At 52.3% G+C, this 20,354-nt stretch overlaps 1 protein-coding gene across 1 annotated transcript in view; it reads right to left on the bottom strand.

The window, feature by feature from the left end:
- Positions 1-2,266: 2,266 nt before the first annotated feature.
- The window catches only part of WNT7A (Wnt family member 7A), a 66,029-nt gene continuing 47,941 nt past the window's right edge, over positions 2,267-20,354 (bottom strand). Inside the window, exon 4 of the mRNA XM_025885648.2 lies at positions 2,267-4,698. Coding sequence (XP_025741433.1) covers positions 4,219-4,698 — 480 coding nt within the window. The 3' untranslated portion in view covers positions 2,267-4,218. The remainder of the gene's footprint in view (positions 4,699-20,354) is intronic.

Here is a 20,354-nt window from a genome sequence, read left to right as displayed (position 1 = left end):
CAGCAGAGGCAAGTTTGAACACAGGGCATCTGGCCCCATGTTCTTCACCGCTAATCTGCACAGCCACTAATAAATGAGAAATACCATTCAATATCATGGTAAATGCCACAAAGAAACAACAATAGTGGACATAAGGTGTTGGAAGCCAGGGTCGCTGGCATTGTACTATTGAAGAGTTGGCATTGGAGTTGAGTCTTATTAACTAAAAAGAGCCAGCCATGCAAAGGTCAGCAAGAACAGCAGATGCAAAGGCCCAGAGGTAGGACGGAACATGGCACATTTGGGAGAACAGAAGGAAGGCCACGAGCTGGAGCCTCGTGAGGGAGGGGCTCTGTGCTGTCACAGATGAACTGCCAAATCTCAGCGGCTTCCACAATAATATGTATACTTTTGCTTGTCAGTGTTCCTGATCAGAAGGTGGCTCTCCTCAAAGTGGCCATTCAGGGACAGTTCGGAGTCTTTCCTTCTGTGGTTCCATTGCCCATACTCTATGGCCTCTGGGTGGCTGGGTCAGGCTTGTGGAAGACAAAGAGCATGCTAAGTGTTGATGGGCTGGGAGTGGAGCACATCACCCCCACTTCGTGGTCCAGAGCCCAGCTCCCCGGCCACTCTCAACTGCAAGGGAGACCGAAGCGTGCTCCAGCAATATGACCTGGAACAAGAGGACCCCAGCATGGTGCGAACGTAGCCAGACTCTGCCACCAAAGTCTGCTGGCTGTGCTGACAGAGAGCGGTCAGATTTGGGTGTATTTTGACATAGACTAATGGGATTTGCTGATCGATGGGGCGTAGAGGAAGATAAGACCCAAGACTGAGTCCCGGACCAGACAGCTGACAGAGGTGGAGAAGGTGAGGCTCTGGGACAGGGGGGAATGGGAGGATTTAGGATTCCCTGCGCCAGCTGCCGCGGCGCCCCCTGCAGGCCTATCCCTTCGGGGCCCTTGGGAAGGCCCAGATCCTGCCCTGTGGAGCCTTGGACTAGGTTTAAACTTAAGTCCAGAGGATGCGGGAATGTGTGTGCACACACCTGTATGCATGTATATGTATGTCTGAACAACAAATAGGAAATTTACCCTTCCCGAGCCCCCTCCAAACTGTTTTGCTGCTGCTAGGGTGCACCGTGTTGATGAAAGGCCTTTCCCAGGAGGCACAAGTCCCACCCTTGGTCTTCTTTCTGCTAGACTTGCTGCGTGCCCTTGCCTAAAGCCCTGCTCCTCTCTAGGCCTCAGTTTCTCCATCTGTAAAATGAGAGTTTTCGTCCAAATCAGAGGCTGCATGCTGGTGGTCCAAAGGCCGAATTCAGCTTGCAGCCTGCACCATCCTCATGGTGTTTGTCAAAATACCAAAAAGGTGGGGGATTTTACTTAAATTTTTGATTCAGTCTCTTAAGATGTGGGCCTTTTTCCTGTCCGCTTTATTGAAAAGCCATTTTAGGAATAAACCAAAGAGGGGGAAATAACTTTGCCCAAGACAGTGCCCAATATTTTTTACCACTGTGTTTGAAGAATCTCGTCATTATGGAAAGAATAGTATTCATTAATAATAATAATATTTATCATTCATCCATTGCTCTGCAACTCAAAGTGCCATACAATCACCACTAGAAGGACCCCGTGATGTAAATATTATTATCCTACTTTTACAGATGGAGAAACTGAGGCTCAGAGCTCAACTGAGCTGGGGACATCAGAGAGGGAGCAGGCCCAGGGTCAGGAACTACAAGTGTGCTAAGGGGCCAGGTGACAGGCTGGCAGGCAACCTGGCCCTTCTTCTCGTAGGCCTTGCTGCCCTCAAGCCAGACACACTCTTCATCTGACTAAGGTCATGGGGGTAATTTCTGGTATCTGGGGAGGCTGGTCAGAACCTTCCCAAATCTTGGGCACCATGAGGCCAGGAACAGAGGGACTATAAGCTTGGAAACTCTCTTTGCTCATGGTAGACTCTGGTTTTCTAAGACAGAGACAGACTGTAACATGGGATCTATAAGAAGCTTCTGTGTATTTTCTCCTCCCTTACGTACCCACCTACCTACCTATCCACCCAACCACCCACCCACTCCCCCATCCAGATATCCACCCATCTACTTACCCACCCACCTACCCACTCCACCATCCATCCATCCATCCATCCATCCATCCATCCATCCATCCATCCACCCACTCACCCATCCATCCAGCTATCCATCCATCCACTCATTCCTTCACATCCTTACCCATCCTGACACCCAAGTAAAGAAGAAATAAATGGTCCAATGGAAGAAATCAACCAACCATCCAGCCATTTTATTTGTCCATGCTGTGATCCAGGCCCAGTGCTGACATTGGGGAGTCCAACACAGCCTAGACACTGAGGGGCTCCCAGTGCGTGGGGCCATCAGGCTGTGGTCTCAGAGGTATCTGAGTTTCACCAGTGTCTGTGGGCACAGAGTTCAGAGGTGCCATCTCTTGGTGGCTCAACACAATCGCCAAAGGTCCCTGTAGTCTGCCTCACACCACACCTCACCCGCAAGCAGAGACACCTGGGGACCAGCAGATGCACAGGCACACACCCACATGCACACACCCCCCTGAATCTCTCAGGCACATGGAGAGAGACACACACATAGCTGGGTATATGCAGGAGAACACACAATGTAGGCACGTCAGCACCCCAGAGGTGCTTGAAGGTGCAAAGTCACGTGACTACCCCAAGACTCCCGGAGGTCTCACACACACACACACACACACACACACACACACACACACGTGCACACAGAAATGCAAACGGACACATATTAGAACACCCACAGCCTCTTGGAGGAGAGCTTTGCAGGTTGGCAGGCACTGGATATAGGTGGACCCAGAGCAGAGAGGCCTCATCCACAACTCTCTGCCGGTCTGCTCTAGAACCGTGACATCCAGGAAGCCCTGCCGAGCTCTGCTGCTCATGGGACCCCTCACCCCAGTTTTTCTGCTCCATAACTGAGGACTGTGCCTCACCTGTCAGGACACATGGCAATGGGAGGGGCATCCTGGTGAGGAGCGGGCTTCCTGAGCTGATTTTTGCCGTGTGGTGAACCATCAAGCCCTCTAATGGTCACCCAATGCCAAGGGCATGGGCCTGCCCGCCACATGGCTCATCATGGTGACCTAGCTCAAAAGGCGTAGGCTGGGGATCTGATTCTTTTCTCAGGTAATACCAATGACACCCCCAACCCAGGCATCCAGGGGCCACTTCTGCCCGCTTGGCCAACAGAACTCGAGAACCCAGCTATGTGAGGGTCCCTATGGGAACCAGGCCTCGCTCCTCCTTAGCCCAAAGCAAGTACCAGAATTAAGAAGAAGCACAGGCCATGGAATCATACAGGCAGACTTGATATAAATAAAATATTCATATAAAAATAGTCTCTTACAAAATATTCTCTCTTATCCAGTGGCTCACTTTCCAAAAGATGGAAACTGCTGGGAGTTTTATTATTATCTTTCCTCTCTCTCTGTATTCCAAACTGGATTCTTCTACTGGTGTAAGTTTGAGCTGGGGAGGACTAAAGGATGGGAATCATAATCTGGGAGACGACTCCAAATCTGGACCAGCTTAAATTTCTGGATAAGTAGCAGCAAACAGCAAAAAAATATAAACGTGTGTGTATATATATCTATATATGTATAAAGGACGTCTGCTCTTAAACATCTAGTGCTGCAAGGGGGGGGTACTTGCAAAATCAACTAGTAGAAATATCTGCATAAAGGATAATTATGTACAGTTCTACTTGACTCCTTGTCCTAGCGACAAAATTATCCCGCAAGGAAAGCAAGCAGTCCACTTTGATTGCAGAAAACGGATCCCGATGAGGTGGGAGGATTCTTTTTTAATTTAATAAATTAATATTATTTTTTATCAGAATAAATTGTTAAATATTGCTATGTTGAGGCCCCAGGGCCCAGAGCTCCTGGTGCAAAAGGCTCTGCTCCAGCCGGGGAGGCCCCCCCAGGCGGTGTGTGGGGTGGGGCGGAGCAGCACTGGGTGTGGAAGAGAACAGTCCAGGGCTCTGGGGAGATCTTTCCACCGGGCGCCTGCGGAAAACCCAGGAGAGGTGTCCCCACAGCAGAAAAGACAAGCTCAGCATTCCCCCGCGGAGATCCCAGACGAGACCTGCCAGGTTGACTGCAGCCGGAAGCTGTCCGGTCCCCCCTGCAGTCTGACTTGCGGCTGGAAGCACCCAGCCGCCGAGTCGCGGGCTCACTTGCACGTGTACACCTCGGTGCGCTCGCTGCAGGTGTTGCACTTGACATAACAGCACCAGTGGAACTTGCAGTTGCACTGCCACACGCGGGCGTACTGGTGGGTGTTGTAGCCGCGGCCACAGCACATGAGGTCGCAGCCGCTGGCCTGCGGGGCGGTCTTGTTGCAGGCGCGGCCCTGCGTGCCCACGCTGCCTGTCACCGGGTCCTCCTCGCAGTAGTTGGGCGACTTCTCGATGTACACCAGGTCTGTGTCCATGGGCTTGCGGTACGACAGCGGCTTCTTGATCTTCAGGAAGGTGGGCCGCTTGTTGCGGCTGGCTCGCACGGGCTCCACGTGGACAGCCTCGTTGTACTTGTCCTTGAGCACGTAGCCCAGCTCCCGGAACTGCGGCAGCGTGGTCCAGCATGTCTTGGTGGTGCACGAGCCGGACACACCGTGGCACTTACATTCCAGCTTCATGTTCTCCTCCAGGATCTGCAGGGGTGGGCGGGGAAGAGCACAGCACACGTCACTGCACACTGCACGCAGCGGCCCGGGGCGGCCCCCAACCCGGCCCAGCCCCGCCCCGCCCAGCCTCGCCCAGCCCCGCCCAGCCCCGCCCAGCCTCCCCAGCTCGGGCTTTTGTGGTTCCTTGTAGTGGGGGGATCTCAGACCTGGATTCAAATCCCTCTCACCCCTGGCCTCTGTGCTGTGCTTCTACCTGGAGCTCACTTGCTCTCCCGGCCCCTCCCAACTCCTATCTGGTCCTTAGATTGGTGCTCAGGTCAGTTCAGGCCAGTCCAGGGCACACAGAGGGTTCTCTTTGACCTGCACAGCTTTATTTATTTTTTATTATTTTTTTAAAGATTTTATTTATTTATTTAAGAGAGAGAGATGGAGAGCAAGAGCACAAGCAGTGCGGAGGGGCAGAGGAAGTGGGATAAGCAGACTCCCCACTAAGCAGGGAGCCCCACGCAGGACCTGATCCCAGGACCCCGGGATCATGACCTGAGCCGAAGGCAGACGGTTTAACCGACTGAGCCACCAAGGCGCCCCTGGCCTGCACAGGTTTAAAATAATTTTTGAACCAACATTTAAAAACCAGCAGATAGACTTCCGGGGTTGGTTGGTTGGTTAGTTTCTGCGTTTTGGCAAACAGAAAGGGCATCTGGCAACTCTAGGGTGAGATTCAAATCATTTACTAATGGGTACAGCTGAGGACTGACCTACGGGGGGGGCAGCTGGCCACCAATGGCAGCATGGCAGTCCTGCTCCCCGCAGCCTCTGCCAGCACTGTCACATGGCAGCAACACCTGGAGCTGTCCCAGCAGCTGCCTCCTTCCCAGGCTGGCATCCCTCAATCTGTCACAGTACCCACCACTCCATATCGCCTCCCTGACCTCGAGTATGTATTTTCAGAGGTCATCTGCTTTGACCACTTATGACATCTGCCAGGCACGGTGAACACCCGAGGCTGGGAACCCTGGCTCTGATTTAGCCTTCCCTGGCAGCTTTCCCTGACCTCCAGGCTACACGGTGGGCCTCTTCTTCTGAGTTCCCAGTTCCCCTCAGGCTCCCATTGCCATAGCACTGAGATGCAGCACTATACGGTGAACCCCCGAAAAGCACAGATGCTGGACCCTGGGTTTAAATCCTAGATCTAACACCAGCCTGCTGTGTGCCCTTGGGCAACTTCTTGAGTCCTCTGTGCTGCAGTTTCCCCGTATGCAAAACGGGGATGGATGGTAATTGTAACTAATTGTAATCATACAATGAAGCACCTGACTGCAGCAGAAAAGAATGAACTAATAATACACACAAAAAGAACAGATCTCTAAGATGTAATGCTGAGTGAGAGAAGTTGGATGCCAGAAAGAACTGACTGTGTGATTCCACTGATACGAAGTTCAAGGACAGGCAAAATTAATGGCTGGTACACGGGCAGTTGGCCCGTGAGCCATAGTTTGCTGACCCCTGCCTTGGAATATCCCTGCAAGCAAAGAAAGCAACATTTACCAAACCCCCGTGGTACTGGATATTTAGGTTGTTTTCAGGCTTTGGGGTTTGTTCTTTTTAAAATCTTTTCTCTCCCTGCCTTCTTTCTTTGTTTAAACTATATTATAGAAGGAAGTATCTTTGGAACTAAAGCTTCTCTTCCTTTTTCATCATCTTCAGCCCGATTTTATTCCAACAGACATTTATGAAGCTCCTACTGTGTACCAGGCACTGGGATGGGGATGTATTAGTGAGCATAGTTTCTGGGTCACAGTGTATGAGCATTTTCATGGTCTTCATCTGGACTGGCAAATTAACTTTGCCTGTTATAGAGTGGGAAAAAAAGTGGATTAATGAGTAAATGACTGAACATTTATTGATCACCTGTACACGCACTGGGCCCATGTTTTCGTATGTGGCATTATTTAACTCTATGAGGTTAATATGATTCCATTTTACAGGGGTAAAAACTGAGGCTCAGCTAAGTCCTGGAGCTGGTCTGTGGGGCATTCAGAGGCAAGGGTCTTCTTACTGCTGAGGGTTGCGAATCAACTGCTTGGTGGCTCTGCTGACTTGCTTTGTGACCTTGGAATTGTCACACCCCCTCTCTGGGCCTCAGCCGCCTTCACTGAAACATGGAATGAAGTCAATTCCATCTTTTCTTGGCAAAAGCCAGCGTGCTGGAACAGAATCAGACATTCAAAAAATAGTCATTAGCTCTGCCTCTAGGCCTGGGCCGGTATGGGTGCTGGGGACACAGTGGTGACAAGATAAGTTTCCTGTCTCCAAGGATGGGCTCCTGTTCAGGGTCCTCCCAGTCCTGGGAGCTCTGCTTCCAGGAGGAGGTGACCAGTGCTTGGGTCAGTGGACTCAACGGGAAGGGAGCACCACCCTGTTTCAACCACAGTATCTGGAATCAAATGAGCCAGCAATGCCACAAGCATCCAGAATGTTCAGGGACAGAGATTTCAGTTGGCAGAATGCTCTGATTCCAGGACACCTAGTGTGACAGAGCACCTACTGTGTGCTGTCGTCCTCATACGACCTGCACACACGCGCAGCTGCTACTGGATGAGCAGCCCCCCAGATAACACAGATGTCCCTTCTGGTTGTCAGTGAGGAGATAGTTCCTAAGCGTCCAGCCCTCCTCCCCGCCTGGGCCTGAGAAGCGTGGGAAAAGAGCAAGGCTCAGGGGTGTGGCGATGCGCTTTGGGGGCAGCGTTAGGCAGCAGGTTCCGACTGACTGGGATTGCAGTGCAGTCAGAGATTTCAACACACACGTGCTGGGGGACACTCAGAACGGATTCAGACGATACTGAGGATGCGGGGCACCTAGAACCCTCAGCACGGCCGGCGGGTGTGCCTACACTGCACGGTGTCTAATAAGATATGCTGACCTATGGCTCAGAAATTTCACTTCCAAGGCATATACCTGAAAGAATCATATGCTTGTGTGCACAGGAAACAGGTTCAAGGACGTTCATAGCAGCAGCATTGAAGGACATGTGGAGAGTGCCCAGTGTGGTTTCATGGTATCTTCACACTGGGCACTCTCCATATGTCCAGCCATGGTGGGATGGATAAGCTGAGGGGTGTGCTCAGCGGGACACTACAGGACAGTGACAGTGAACAGCTACAGCAAAGCCCACCAACAGAGGTCAAGCTCAGAAATACAGTGGGGAGGGAAAAAAGCAATTGGAAAAGACGTCCATGGAATGAGTTCATCTATAACAAGTTCAAAAGTAGATTGTATTGTTCGGGGGCACCTACAGAGGTGGAAAGTTATAATAAGAAGTCAAAAAATGAGGGTCACAATAAGAAATCAAGAAATGAGGGTCACAAATATCAAGACGGTGGCTGTCTCCGGGGTGGGGTGCGAGGGGCTGTGGTTGACAGGGGTCACCTGGTTCTGGGGTGCCGGCAATGTCTGTTCCTTGATACGGATGCTTTATAATTCTTCTTTTATTTTTTTTAAAGATTTTATTTATTTGACAGAGAGAGCCACAGCAAGAGAGGGAACACAAGCAGGGGGAGTGGGAGAGGGAGAAGCAGGCTTCCCGCTGAGCAGGGAGCACGATGTGGGGCTCCATCCCAGGACCCTGGGATCATGACCTGAGCCGAAGGCAGATGCTTAACGACTGAGCCACCTGGGTGCCTTATAATTCTTCTTTTAAATCAATGTAAATGTCCTGTGTGCTTTTTTGCACAGAAGCTATATGTTACAATTAAAAAAATGCAGTGGGTACAACAGTCACTAAGCACATCAAAGGATGCTCAACATCATTAGGCATCAGGCAAATGCAAATCAAAATAGCCACTTCACACCCTCTAGGATGGCTGACAGAAGAAATACAGACATAGCAAGTGTTAGCAAGGGTGTGGAGAAATGGAAACCTTCACACACTGCTGGTGGGAATGTGAAATGGAGCAGCCCTGTGGAAAACTATCTGGTAGTGCCTCAAAATGTGAAACACAGGGTTATCGTATGGCCCAGTGCTATGACCTGAATGTTTGAGTCCCACCCCCCAAATTCATGTGTTGAAATCCTAACTCCCCCAACCCTCCTCCCCCCGGGGAGACAGTAAGTGGGGCCTTTGGGAGATTCTTAAGTCATGAGGGTGGAACTGTCGTGAAGGGGATAATGCCTTATAAAAGAGGCTCCAGAGAGACCCCTAGCCCCTTCCACCATGTGAGGATACAGCAAGAAGGCACTGGCTTTGAACCAGAAAGAGGGCGCTCCCAGAAGGCGACCATGCTGGTGACTTATCTTGGACTTCCAGCCTCCAGAACTGTGAGACATAAATGTCTGTTGTTTATAAGTCACCCAGTCTGTGGTACTTTGCCTCCTAAAAAGACTAAGACACCCCGCCAGCAATTCTGCTCCTAAGTATATACTCAGGAGAAATAAAAACATACACCCGTAAAAACTTGTAAACCAATGTGAACAGCAGCATTCTTCATAATCGCCAAAAAGTGGAAACAACCCAACTGTCCTTCAACTGATGAATGGATAAACAAAATGTGGCACATCCACACAATGGAACATTATTCAGCCATAAAAAGGAATGAAGTGCTGACACATGCTACAACATGGATGGATCTTGGGAGCATTATGCTCAGGGACAGAAGCCAGACACAAAAGACACAAATTGTGTGATTGCATTTATATGCGATGTCCAGAATAGGCAAATCTATAGAGACAGAAGGTAGACTAGTGGTTTGGGAAGAGGCTGGGGGAGATGAGTGACGGCTGGAGGGTACAGGTTCCTTTCTGAGGTTATGAAAATACTCGAAAATTATGATGGTTGAACATACCTGAGACTATGTTCGAGAGTGCGGAACTGTACACTTTCCCTAAGTGTACTGGGGATGGTGTGTGAATTATACCTTAATACAGTGGGTTTTCTAAAAAGTCTCTGGAAGGTTTTAGTGAAAAAGCCTTAGGTTATATTTCTTTTTTTTTTTTTAAAGATTTTATTTATTTATTCATGAGAGACAGAGAGAGAGAGAGAGAGAGAGAGAGAGGCAGAGGGAGAAGCAGGCTCCCCACTGAGCAGGGAGCCCGATGCGGGACTTGATCCCAGGACCCTGGGATCATGACCTGAGCCGAAGGCAGACGCTTAACCATCTGAGCCACCCAGGCGCCCCTAGGTTATATTTCTTAGGCTGTGACACCAACTGTTTTCGTGTGGCGGATGCTGGGCCAGGAGCCCCGGTGCCGGAGGTCAGGCTCCGGGGTCAGGCTGGGTGCAGCTACCACTCCCATTGCATGCAGCCTCCCGCACATTGCCTCCCTCTTCCTGTGAGGCCACAGCTGGCCTGAGGCCATGCTAGTATTTGTGTGGGCCCCTAATCAGATGATGTCCAGCCTGTTAACCCTGCAAACTCTGCATTTTCAGAGCCTCAGTGATTGCATTATATCCGCGCTAAGCTGGGCATAATCACGGCCGCCCTGGCCAGAACTGGCCACCCAGACGGGCATCCGGGTGGGCACCCAGCCCTCTCCCCGAGGCAGGGGACAACAGCAGAGGAAACAAGTGTGGGACAAAGCCACATTCTTTGCACCCCCGCTCCCAGCCCCGGAGGCCAGGCTGACTACCAGCTTCTCAGCTGTCCAGAGGGACTTCAGGATAAGCTTCCTTTTACACTGGGAGAGTCTGGATTGTGATTCAATGACACGTGTAGTTGGAGGGTCTACGGGCTCTAAGATGACACAACCCCATGCACTTTCCCAGTGCTTGGCACACAGCAGGTGCCCAGGAAATGCCCAAAGGTAAATTCACCTACAGGGTGCATTCAAACTATTCCACGACCAGCATGCAGCGAGCCTGAGCAACGCGCCCTAAATGTTCAGGGTCTGAGAGGCCCTTCCTGGCTGGCTGGAGGGGAAGTCCAGAGGATCCCGGGAGCAGCTATGATGCGGGGAGGGGCGATCAGAGGGCTTGGAGCAGCTGGGACAGACCCATGTCAATATTTTATGGGCCTGGTGGCACTACTGGGTCCCAGCTTACAGAGCAGCCACATACGACTGCTTGGGGGCTCCCATTTTACCATCCTGTGATGCAGAGAGGCGTCGATGCAGCAGGAAAGTAAAGGGGAAAATAAATCTGTGAGGCCCACGGTCTGGTGTCTCAGAGGGTCTCTGGAGAACACGGAGTTCTCCCACCTCCCACCCCACCGGTGGCCTGGGGTCTGAACACAGCAAGGAGCCTCAGCTTAGCGGGCTGGGGGGACTTCGGGGGAGAGAAGTGGCTGCTACAGGGTTCACGTTTTACCTGATGAGGGGAACACGTTCCCTTCTCTTCTCCACCTGTGGCCGCTGGTCGGCTAGGAGGTGCGATTTTATCGTGAGCGGACAGGGAAGCCAGCGGAGGCCCGGAACTTGAGTCAGGACTTACAAGGACCTCATATTGGTTGCAACAAATGTGTCTCTGGTGCAGAGAGACTTTGTGTGTGGGGGGTGGGGTGTTTATGGGAGATCTCTGTCCCTTCTTCTTAGTTTTGCTGTGAATCCAAAACTGATCTGAAAAATAAAGCCTATTTTTAAGAAAACGATCTCAGAAGAGAAGCTGTATGCAGGGATGGTCTCCAGTGCTGAGACTGGGCTGTGTCTGCTGCTGACTGGCCAGGTACCCTCGTTGGCCCTCAGTTTCCCCATTTTGAACCCAAGGGTCTGAACTAGATGATTTCCAGAGCTGCTTCTGATGCTGTCTCTCTGTCTTCCAACTCTGTCTGTCCCGGCTTTGTATCCATACTCCTCTAACTGATACAGTGTTTCCAGAGCCCTGTCTGATCTTCCTGACACTCCCTGAGAGATGGACGTTATCATTCCCATTTCACAGGTGAAGAAAGGGAGGCTCAGAGAAAGGGAGAGACATAAGCAAGATCAGAGTGTGCATCCGTAGCCTCTCCAGACCACTCCCCATGCTTCTGCTTCCTGCTTCACGCCTCAAGGAGACTACACGGCCCCCGACCACTGCTACTGGTGATTGGTTGGTTGGGCCTGGTGCATATCGGTCATGGGACCAATGGAATGCAGCTGTCACCTCCAGGTGGGTCTGACCAGTGGAAGCACTAGTGGGGGATTAGAGGGCAGGAGGGAAGTCCTGAAAGGTACTCCTCCTGCTCGCTCCCCCCCTGGGCCCCTCATTCTCATCTCCCTAGAAAGACACTCCTTACCTGTTAGGGGTCACTCCCTATTTCTCCCTTCCCCTCAGTCTCAGGCAGCCACTAACTAGCATTCTGTCTTTATGATTTGCCCATTCTAGACATTTCACATAAATGGCTTCATATACTAGGTGGCCCTTTGTGGGTCTAGCTTCCTTCATTCAGCAGAAGGTTTTCAAGGTCCATCCGTGTAGCATGGTGTAGCAGGTACCAATACGGCCTTCCTTTCCATGACTGAATAATACTCTGTCATATGGATGTGCCACAGGCTGTCCCTTGTTCATCAGTTCTTGGACAGCAGTCCCTTCCTAAACTCTCCTTAATTTCCTTGTCTGAGTGCACCCAGTGTACTGGCCATGACCCCAGCGGCCGCATGCCACTCCTCTGAGGCGAGCTGAGAACAAACCCCTTCCTCTTGACTGCCATGCCCGTCCTTGTCCACCTCTTGGCTCTGGCTCCCTGTTCCTTACCCAGTTAATCCTTACTGCCATCTCAGAGGCTCAACCCAACAATTCCACCACTGGATATGTACCCTCTGGGGAGGCTCACGCATGTGCCAAATGACCAAGTGCCTCACGGAGGCGTTATCTGAAATATCAAAAGGCCGAGAGAATCAAAAGATCCGCCAGTGGGGACTGGTTATATAAATTCTGACACTTCTGTAAACTGGAATGTTCTGCAGCTGTTAAAGAGAACCGGGCAGTTCTGTACTTACTAATGAAGGCTGATCTGAAAGAGACACGGTGAAGAGAACAAAGCATGGTGCAGAAAAGTATGCAGAGCATGAGCTCATTTGTGTGAGGAAGAAAAGATGTGGGCATGGGTGTTAGTAAGAGCACAGAATAATATCTCTGGAGAATACATGAGAAATTGGTAAGAGTAGCTACTTCTGGGGAGGGCACCAAGTGCCAGGGATCTGGGGAGAAAGGAGCCTTACGTATGGGATTGCTTTTTGTGCCTTTTGAATATGCTATCATGTCAGAAAAAAGTCACCTCATCCGCGAAGGCTTCCTTGATTGTCAGTGACTCCCTCATGGTCTTTATGACTGTCCTGGGCTATTGATACCTGTCACCTTCGCCCTATGAGACGATCCACCTGTCAGCATCTCCCATCAGGACAGTGGGTCTTTGTGGTGGACATGGAGATATGCCATTCAGATGCCCCTTCAAGGGAAGTCTTATATCAAAGCTGCAGCTAGTGATGTACTAGTAAATTTCGGGGGGTGGGGTGGGGGAAGACCTTTCGTGCCTTTTATAGTGTTTGCTAATTTCTTTGGGATAAATGTTCCTATCATGGCTGATTTTAAGCTACAAATGACTTAACAACTGGCTCACAAATCCCTGAATCTTTAACACTGGGTCTTGTGAGCCCATAGGAGCCAGCTCCAGCACGTCCTGGGACCGGGGGTGGAATCAGCATACACCCCCAGCTGTCAGATACTCCAGGGCTTGTCCCACCTGCAGAACTGCAGCCTTCGCAGGTGGGCGGAAGCCAGGGGCTCAGAGAGGCAGGGGTAACAGGTCTGGCCAGTTGGATGGGCAGTACCTGCCCCAGAGTTCTTTCCAAGGCTTTGTCTGGCCAACATTGCAGCACCACCTCAGCTCAGCCCTGCTCCTTCCCTTTCCCTTCGCTGAGTCCTACTCAACAGCTTGGACCTGAAACTCCATCTCAGCCTCTGCTTCTGGAGAACCCCACCTGTGACATTCCTCAGAGGCTGGGGCCCGGCCATTCACCTCCACCTCCCTAGCCTCTGGCAGAGAAAGCCTGGCATGGAGAAGGTACTGACCAGTAGGAAGCGGAAAGAAGGACCTAGTGTGTGTCTATTCATGTTCATTCACTGACTCATTTTACATTGAGCACCAACTGTGTGCTATTCGGTATCACCCCCACTGCAGGGGCCCTGGGAGGACCGTGATGCAGGGAGATGCTATCCCCGCCTTCTCTGGGCCTACAGATCCAAGCCAGGAGCAGCCATAATAACCCTCCTGAATCTGTAAATTTGGTGCATTCTATGAAAGAGTGGAACAGAATGCAGAGAAAACTTTTGACCCAAGAGTAGCTGCTCTTGTGTACAGCTTCAGGAAGGCTCCCGCAAGAAGGTAAAGGCTGAGCTGGCAGCCAAATAACAGGAAGGATCAAATAGAATCAGCCAAACTTAGCAGGATGGGAAAACAGCATTTCAGACCAGGAAACAGCACATGCCAAGGCCCAGAGGTAGGAGGGATGTGGCCTGCCCACGAAAGAAATGGGAAGAGGCAGGGGGGTGGCCACTCAGGGCAGGGAGGAGCCTGGATCACCTGCAAGCTAAGGAGTGCCACTGAGGGCCTTTTAGGCAGGGGAGTGGCGAGGTCTGAATGACACCTTTAGAGATCATTCCAGACAGAAAGGAAATTAGGTTAGAGAAGGTCAGAGTGGCAGGGCAGAGATGTTGAAAGATACTGTCCCCATCACCCAAGCCAGAGACAACAGTGGCTCTGACATAGGTGGTGGCAGGAGGGGACAGGAGGGGAAAATCAGCAATACCTGGTGAATGATCCATGGGGAGTTTGTCGGGGGCCCAGGGCAACTCACAGGCCTCTCATGGATAAGGAGACTATGCACTGAAACAAGGAACCCAAAGAAGGACCAGGCTAGAGGAAGAGCACGCATTGAGGGCATTATGGGGAAATTTCTGGCACAGTGAATACCCCGGAAGAAGGGCATCGGGGGAGTCTTTTGGTGCCACTGAAATCTGGCCCTAGTCAGCATGGGTGCCCACAGAAGATAATGTGACTAGAGCCCCAGTCAGGATTCAGTCACTTCCACAGACTAAAACATGTGGTTGAAACCAGCCAGAAGTGAGGTAAACCCCTATAATCTTTGGTATTAAAAAAAAAAGGTTACAAAAGCACAGGACAGGAGAGTCTGAGAAAGACTGAAAGCTTTACATGACCACAACTTCAATATGAGCTAATAAGCTGCTAAAAAACCTGAGGTCATATTAACTGAGGTCCGGGGCCCACAGTAAGGGAGGAGATTGCTATGTGATTTTCAGAATTGAACTACACCCCAGCAGATGGACAGAGACAGATAGAGTATGTATAGGGGAAAGGGCTGGAGACCCCATACCTAAGGAGCTGGAGCTGCTCAGCCTAGAGAAGGAAGTTTCTGGGTGTCCTTGGTCACTGCCCCATCTGCTCTGCAGGCCTATCCTGGGGCAGGGTGAGTGGGAGGGACTGTGTGTCCATCCAGAGGGCAGAACGGGGACTCCAGTTGGAGAGGAGTCACAGGATAGCAGATCCCCGCTCAGTGAGAGGCCAGCCCTTCCCACCACGCGACCAGACCTGGATGGGGGGCTGTGGGGAGGTGATGAGCTCCCTGTCCTGCAGAATGTGGCAGCAGCAGCTGGGGTCTGCGGTGGGGATTCCTGCACAGGGTAGGGCGGGGCTACTCTCAGTCTGCTTCTCTGCCCCCCAACCCAGCCCCAAACCTGTCTGGAGAGCAGGAAGAATTTTCCGCACCGCTGGAGGGAGAAAAATCAATCTCTTTCTGACAGGTCCCCCAGGAAGTGCCAACAATGTACCAGGTGCTGCCCAGAGCCCAGAATTACCCAGGGCAGGATTCTTGGGCCTGGGAGGGGCCTTGGGAGAAACTTGGCTCCAGAAAATTCCTTGAATCGTAACACCAAATAGATGCTATTGAAGTTGGCCTCCTGGGCCATGGCAGACTCTGGGGCTGCCCAGAGGATCTGGGGGGGTGAACTTCTGGGAGGTGGAAGGGGTTCTGAGGGGAGTGAGGTCAGGCAGCGACCTCGGCTCCCACCCAGTCCATGCCGCATGGCACTCCTGTGACCGGGAGTCTCCGATACCCTCCGAAGCGTTCTGAGTGACGTCTAATTTTTAAAAACCAAAAGCTGTTTCTCAGCATTGACTTCCACTTCTTCCTCTCACAGACTCTCCCACATTGAGACCACTGGGAAGAACATGAAGCCCCCACACAGTCCAGGAGGATAGCCCACCCCATGGCGGTCCGAGCCTCCTGCCACGCCCTCCTCCAGGTATGCAGCTCCATTCCTCCCTCCATGGTCTAACCCCCCCAACACTTCAAGGGCCGCCAAAAATGGCCCTCTTCTCAGAGCATCCCGCCCTTCGCACCGAACGCCAGCAGGACTCGGCCAGCACAGATTTCTCCTGCTCCCAGTGCCCTTCTCCAGTGCCCTGCTTGTTTCACGGCAAGGCTGGTGTGGCCTTTGGAGCTCTGCAAACACTGACTCCTCAGTGAGGCTTTCCCACAGCCACCCTGACTGCAGTCACCCTGTCAGCGATGGCTCCCAGCTCCTGCCAGTCAGCCCTGCCAGATCCCACTGCTCATCCCTCCCAGTTCCCACCAGTCATCCCTCCCAGTTCCCACTGCTCATCCCTCCCAGTTCCCATTGCCCATTCCTCTCAGTTCCCACCAGTCATTACTCCCAGGTCCCATTGCTCATTGTTCTCAGATCCCACTGCTCATTGCTCATGGTTCCCAATGCTCATTGCTCCCAGATCCCACTGGTCATTGCCAAAGATAGGATCTTGACTCAGGCCAGTCAGGGCCAATCAGAACAAGTCCTGAGGATTCAGTGTGAAGAAAAAATAAGAACCTTTCTGGTTATTTCCCGCCAGATGTGAAGAAGGAATGCAAGGGCCAGAGCTATGGATAGGCATCTTGCAATCATATGGGTGTGAGAATGGAGTTAACTAGGAAAGCAGAACTGAGGGAAAAAAGAGAGGATGATGGGTATGTGCAACTGGTTCCTAGGAATATCTTCTGCATCCTGGATCAAGCTGGACTTGAATGCATTACCCCAGGACCATTCAGTTCCATGAATTGATGAATTTCCTTTGTTTTGAAGCTGGTTTTCCTCTATCTTAAAATATCCTAATGGATACACAGCTCCCTTTATTTATAGGAGAGATGCTTTCTGTAAAGCTGATAGCCAGTCCATGGGTTTTAAGTCACAGCATGGACTGGCTAAAGACTGGTTTGCTTAAAAGGGCCTTGGGGAGGCCAGGACCTTGAGGGCTGGAGACTGAGGTTAGCTGGGTATCTGCTGCTTCCTTTCCTTTGACCCCTCCACTGTTGGCCAGCCTGGCTCCTCTGCAGGAGGGGTCAGTTCTGGACCATTTGCACCCCAGGTAATGAGCAGTGACTTAGGCAATCAGAATCGGTCTCTACATGACAACATGTTGTAATGGAAAGCAGCCTAAAGCTACCTAGGAAGCCCCAAGAACCCTGGTTCAAATCTTACCTCTGGTCACCACATGCCAGTGATGACAGACATGACCAAAGGGAGCAGGGCACACTTCCTGTCTGGCTGTCCATTTCCTCATCACAACCAGCCTGCCTCTGACCACAGAGGCTGAAAACCCAAGACACCACTTGATAAAAACAGAGGCCTGAGAGAGTGACTTCTCGTTTCCTATCTTTGGATGCTGTGATGTGAGAGCGTGATTCCTGGAGCTTAGGCAGCCATCTTGTGACTAAGAGAACCAGAGGCTGACAAGGGGACAATGGCGGACCAGCAGGATAGAAACCCAGGTCCTCGAAGAATTGTTGAGCCTCTGAAAAAAAAACTTCATCCAGACTTTATTTTGCAAGAAAAAGCCAACTCCTATCATTGAAACCACTTCTAATAAGATGTTTTGTTACTTGTAACCAGATGCAACCTCAGTGATTTGCTCCTTCTTGTAAAGCAGGAGCAAGTCGTTCCTCAGAAGAGACAGTGGGGATTAAGTGCGAGGAGGGCAATCGGGGCCTGGTGCAGGGCATCTCACACAATAGCCCTAGCCTGGTGAGTGTTCCTATTTCATTCATGAATGCTGAGATGTATGGGCACAGCCCTGGAAGGACACGGGCAGAGGAGCAGCGATGTGGGGTGGAAGACTAATCGGCTGGAGGTCCTGGTGCTGCCTCTACACAGCTGTGTGACTCTAGGCAAGTCCCTTTCCTTCTCTGGGCCTCAGTTTCCCCCACCTGTACAATGAAGGGGTTAGAGAAAGATCTTCAAGAGAGAAGACAAGGACACAGAGGGCCAAGGAGGACAGGGGTGGGAAGGAGAGCAGTTGGCCGAAACCTGCCACATTCTCCCAGATGTCCCCAGGGTATGTGTCAATTCCAGTGTGGTACAGTAGCCACACAGACGCAGAGGTCATTGTGAGTGCCGAGTGAACCCCGCTAAAGAGGCTCTGGGCCTTCATCCTCCCTCCCGCCCTCCCACACCCAGGCCGACTCGCCCCAGAAACCTGTGCTGTTGTAAACACCCCAGCCCAGCTCCTGAGGCTTGTCCGTATAGCCGGCACCTGGCTCGGGAGCCCAGGGTATCTTCATGAAGCCCCCAAGCTGGCCACCTCTTCTACCCGCACACCGCCCACTCATGCCTGCAGTGTCTCCCCCCATCCCTGTTACCACTGGTGCTTGCTCCCACTCTCAGATCCTAACCACCCTCTCCCCAGCAGGACACCTGGTTCCAGAATCTTCTGTGGACAAACCCCGCATGAGCTGGATCACATGGGAAAGCTGGCCATTGGTCAAAGAGAGGCACAGAAAGCAGGGGGTAGGTCTGCGAGGCGCAGAGGCCTCATCTCCCTAGGGCTGATGTTTGGTTTCCCCAGAAGGGAGGTGACCTGAGCAGGATGGTCACCCAGTCCTGCCGGCTTCCTCTGCCAGGCCTCCATGCCCTAGCCACCCCAAGTAGCATGTAACCCAAACCACTTGCACCAGCCAAGCTGAGCACTTGCCCCTCATCCTGTGTGTGTGATAAGGGGTGTCCCTTACCGCACTTGGGCCACTTCCGGTGCTCCCTACCTCACGGGCACATTCCCAAGGAGCCTGACAAGATGGGGGCCCTGCTGGTGTCAAGGCTGGCTCCGTCGCTCACCTCCTGTGAGAGCCCAGATATGCTGGGCAGTCTGTCTGCCCCCTTCTCCAGCCCGGGGGCTCACGTGTGAACACTACGCCCATAGACCCCCTGCCCCCCAGCCTCTGGTCAGGTCCAGCCAGTGGGAGACCCCGCAGAAGACTGGAGGGCAGGAAGAAAGAGAGGCTGGGACACTTAGTCCCTAGACTCCCTCTCTGTGGGGCCATATGGTGGCTCTCACTGCATTCCCCTACCTATAACCACGGCTCCTAAATGGTCCCTCTCCTCCAGCTATACTCTCTCCAGTGACATGTTCCCTTCCCTGCCCCTTCAGGCCTCCAGGTAGTAAGAGCTCCCCAGTGTCGCCGACACTCAGTGCTACAACAGCCCTCACAGGATGCCCCAAATGCTGCCCACACCCCTTGAAGTAATCCCTCCATTACACTCTCTTCTGTTACCCCAACTGTATCATCCACCAGACCCTGGCCGGGACACTGGTGGGCAAGGTACGCCACCTCCGTGAGCCTTGGTTTTGTCCCCTCATTCAGTGGAACTCACGCCCTGGTGGCACGGCGAGGGCCGAATGACCAAAGGTATAGTGCCAGGCCGAAGGAGGCCCTCGGAGATGTGGCTGTTGTTATTCTGACCTTTAAATTATTTACAGTGCTGCGTGACGTTTTTGTGTTGGACTTGGCTAAGAGTAGGGACAATTTCTCAGAAATGAGCTCTGGGCTGGCTTCTCACCCAAGCTTCACCGGTTCCTCCCACCAGACCGTGAGCCCCATGAGGGCAAGAAACCATGTTCAACCCCAATAAAAGCCGCTCACTTCGTTCAGCCACTGTTCTAAATGTTCCACACAGAGGCAGATTTATTATCATCATCCCCATTCTACAGCCGAGGAAGCTAAGGCACCAGGGAGTCACAGTTAGGAAGCGTGGGGACTGGTCTTCCGCCACAGGCAGTCCACCTCAGGAGCTCTGCGGGCCAGCTGAACAGAAGGAAGGCTGAGGGCCCGGATGGCCTTGTTCCCTTAGGCTACAGTCTCGTGGGCTGGTTTGTGTAGTGGACACTGTGGTGTCCGTCCAGGTCCTCCTCCAGGACCCACACTCACCGCCCCACTGTCCGGGGTGTGGCCGCTGATCCTCCAAGGCGGGGTCCTCCTAGGAGCTGCTCTGCCAGCATGGAAGCCACCTCACCCAAGGTCATGCCCCTCCTCGGGGCAACTCCAGCCAATGACCAGTTGATGCTGGCTACCAAGACCTGGTCTCCCTGCCTCAGCTGGGGACAACTCTAAAGGGCCGTTCCAGCCCCAGAGCATCTCGTGGGACCAGCTGAAGCCTCTGTGGGGGCTACAACACAGCCCCTTCTCTCCCTTGCTTCCTTACAGGTCTGTCTTCCCAGAGCCCTTCCTGGAAATGCCCTGCATGTGCATTTCCACATCAGGGGCCCCTTCCAGTGGCCCTGATCTAGGGCAGCGTATAACCCAGCAGGCAGCTGGCCCTGGGCCATGCCCCCCAGATGCCACAGGTGTGAGCACTGCCCTGGCAGGAGAGGCTGCAGGCTGCCAGCCCAGAATCATCACTGCCTGCCCCTCCTCCTGCTGCTCCTCCCCC

Source organism: Callorhinus ursinus, unplaced genomic scaffold (assembly GCF_003265705.2).
Source record: "Callorhinus ursinus isolate GAN/ISIS: 27379988/994484 unplaced genomic scaffold, GSC_fseal_2.0 scaffold15, whole genome shotgun sequence".
Lineage (NCBI taxonomy): Eukaryota > Metazoa > Chordata > Mammalia > Carnivora > Otariidae > Callorhinus > Callorhinus ursinus.
Note: the sequence above shows the minus strand (reverse complement) of the source record. Positions and strands in the feature narration are given on the sequence as shown.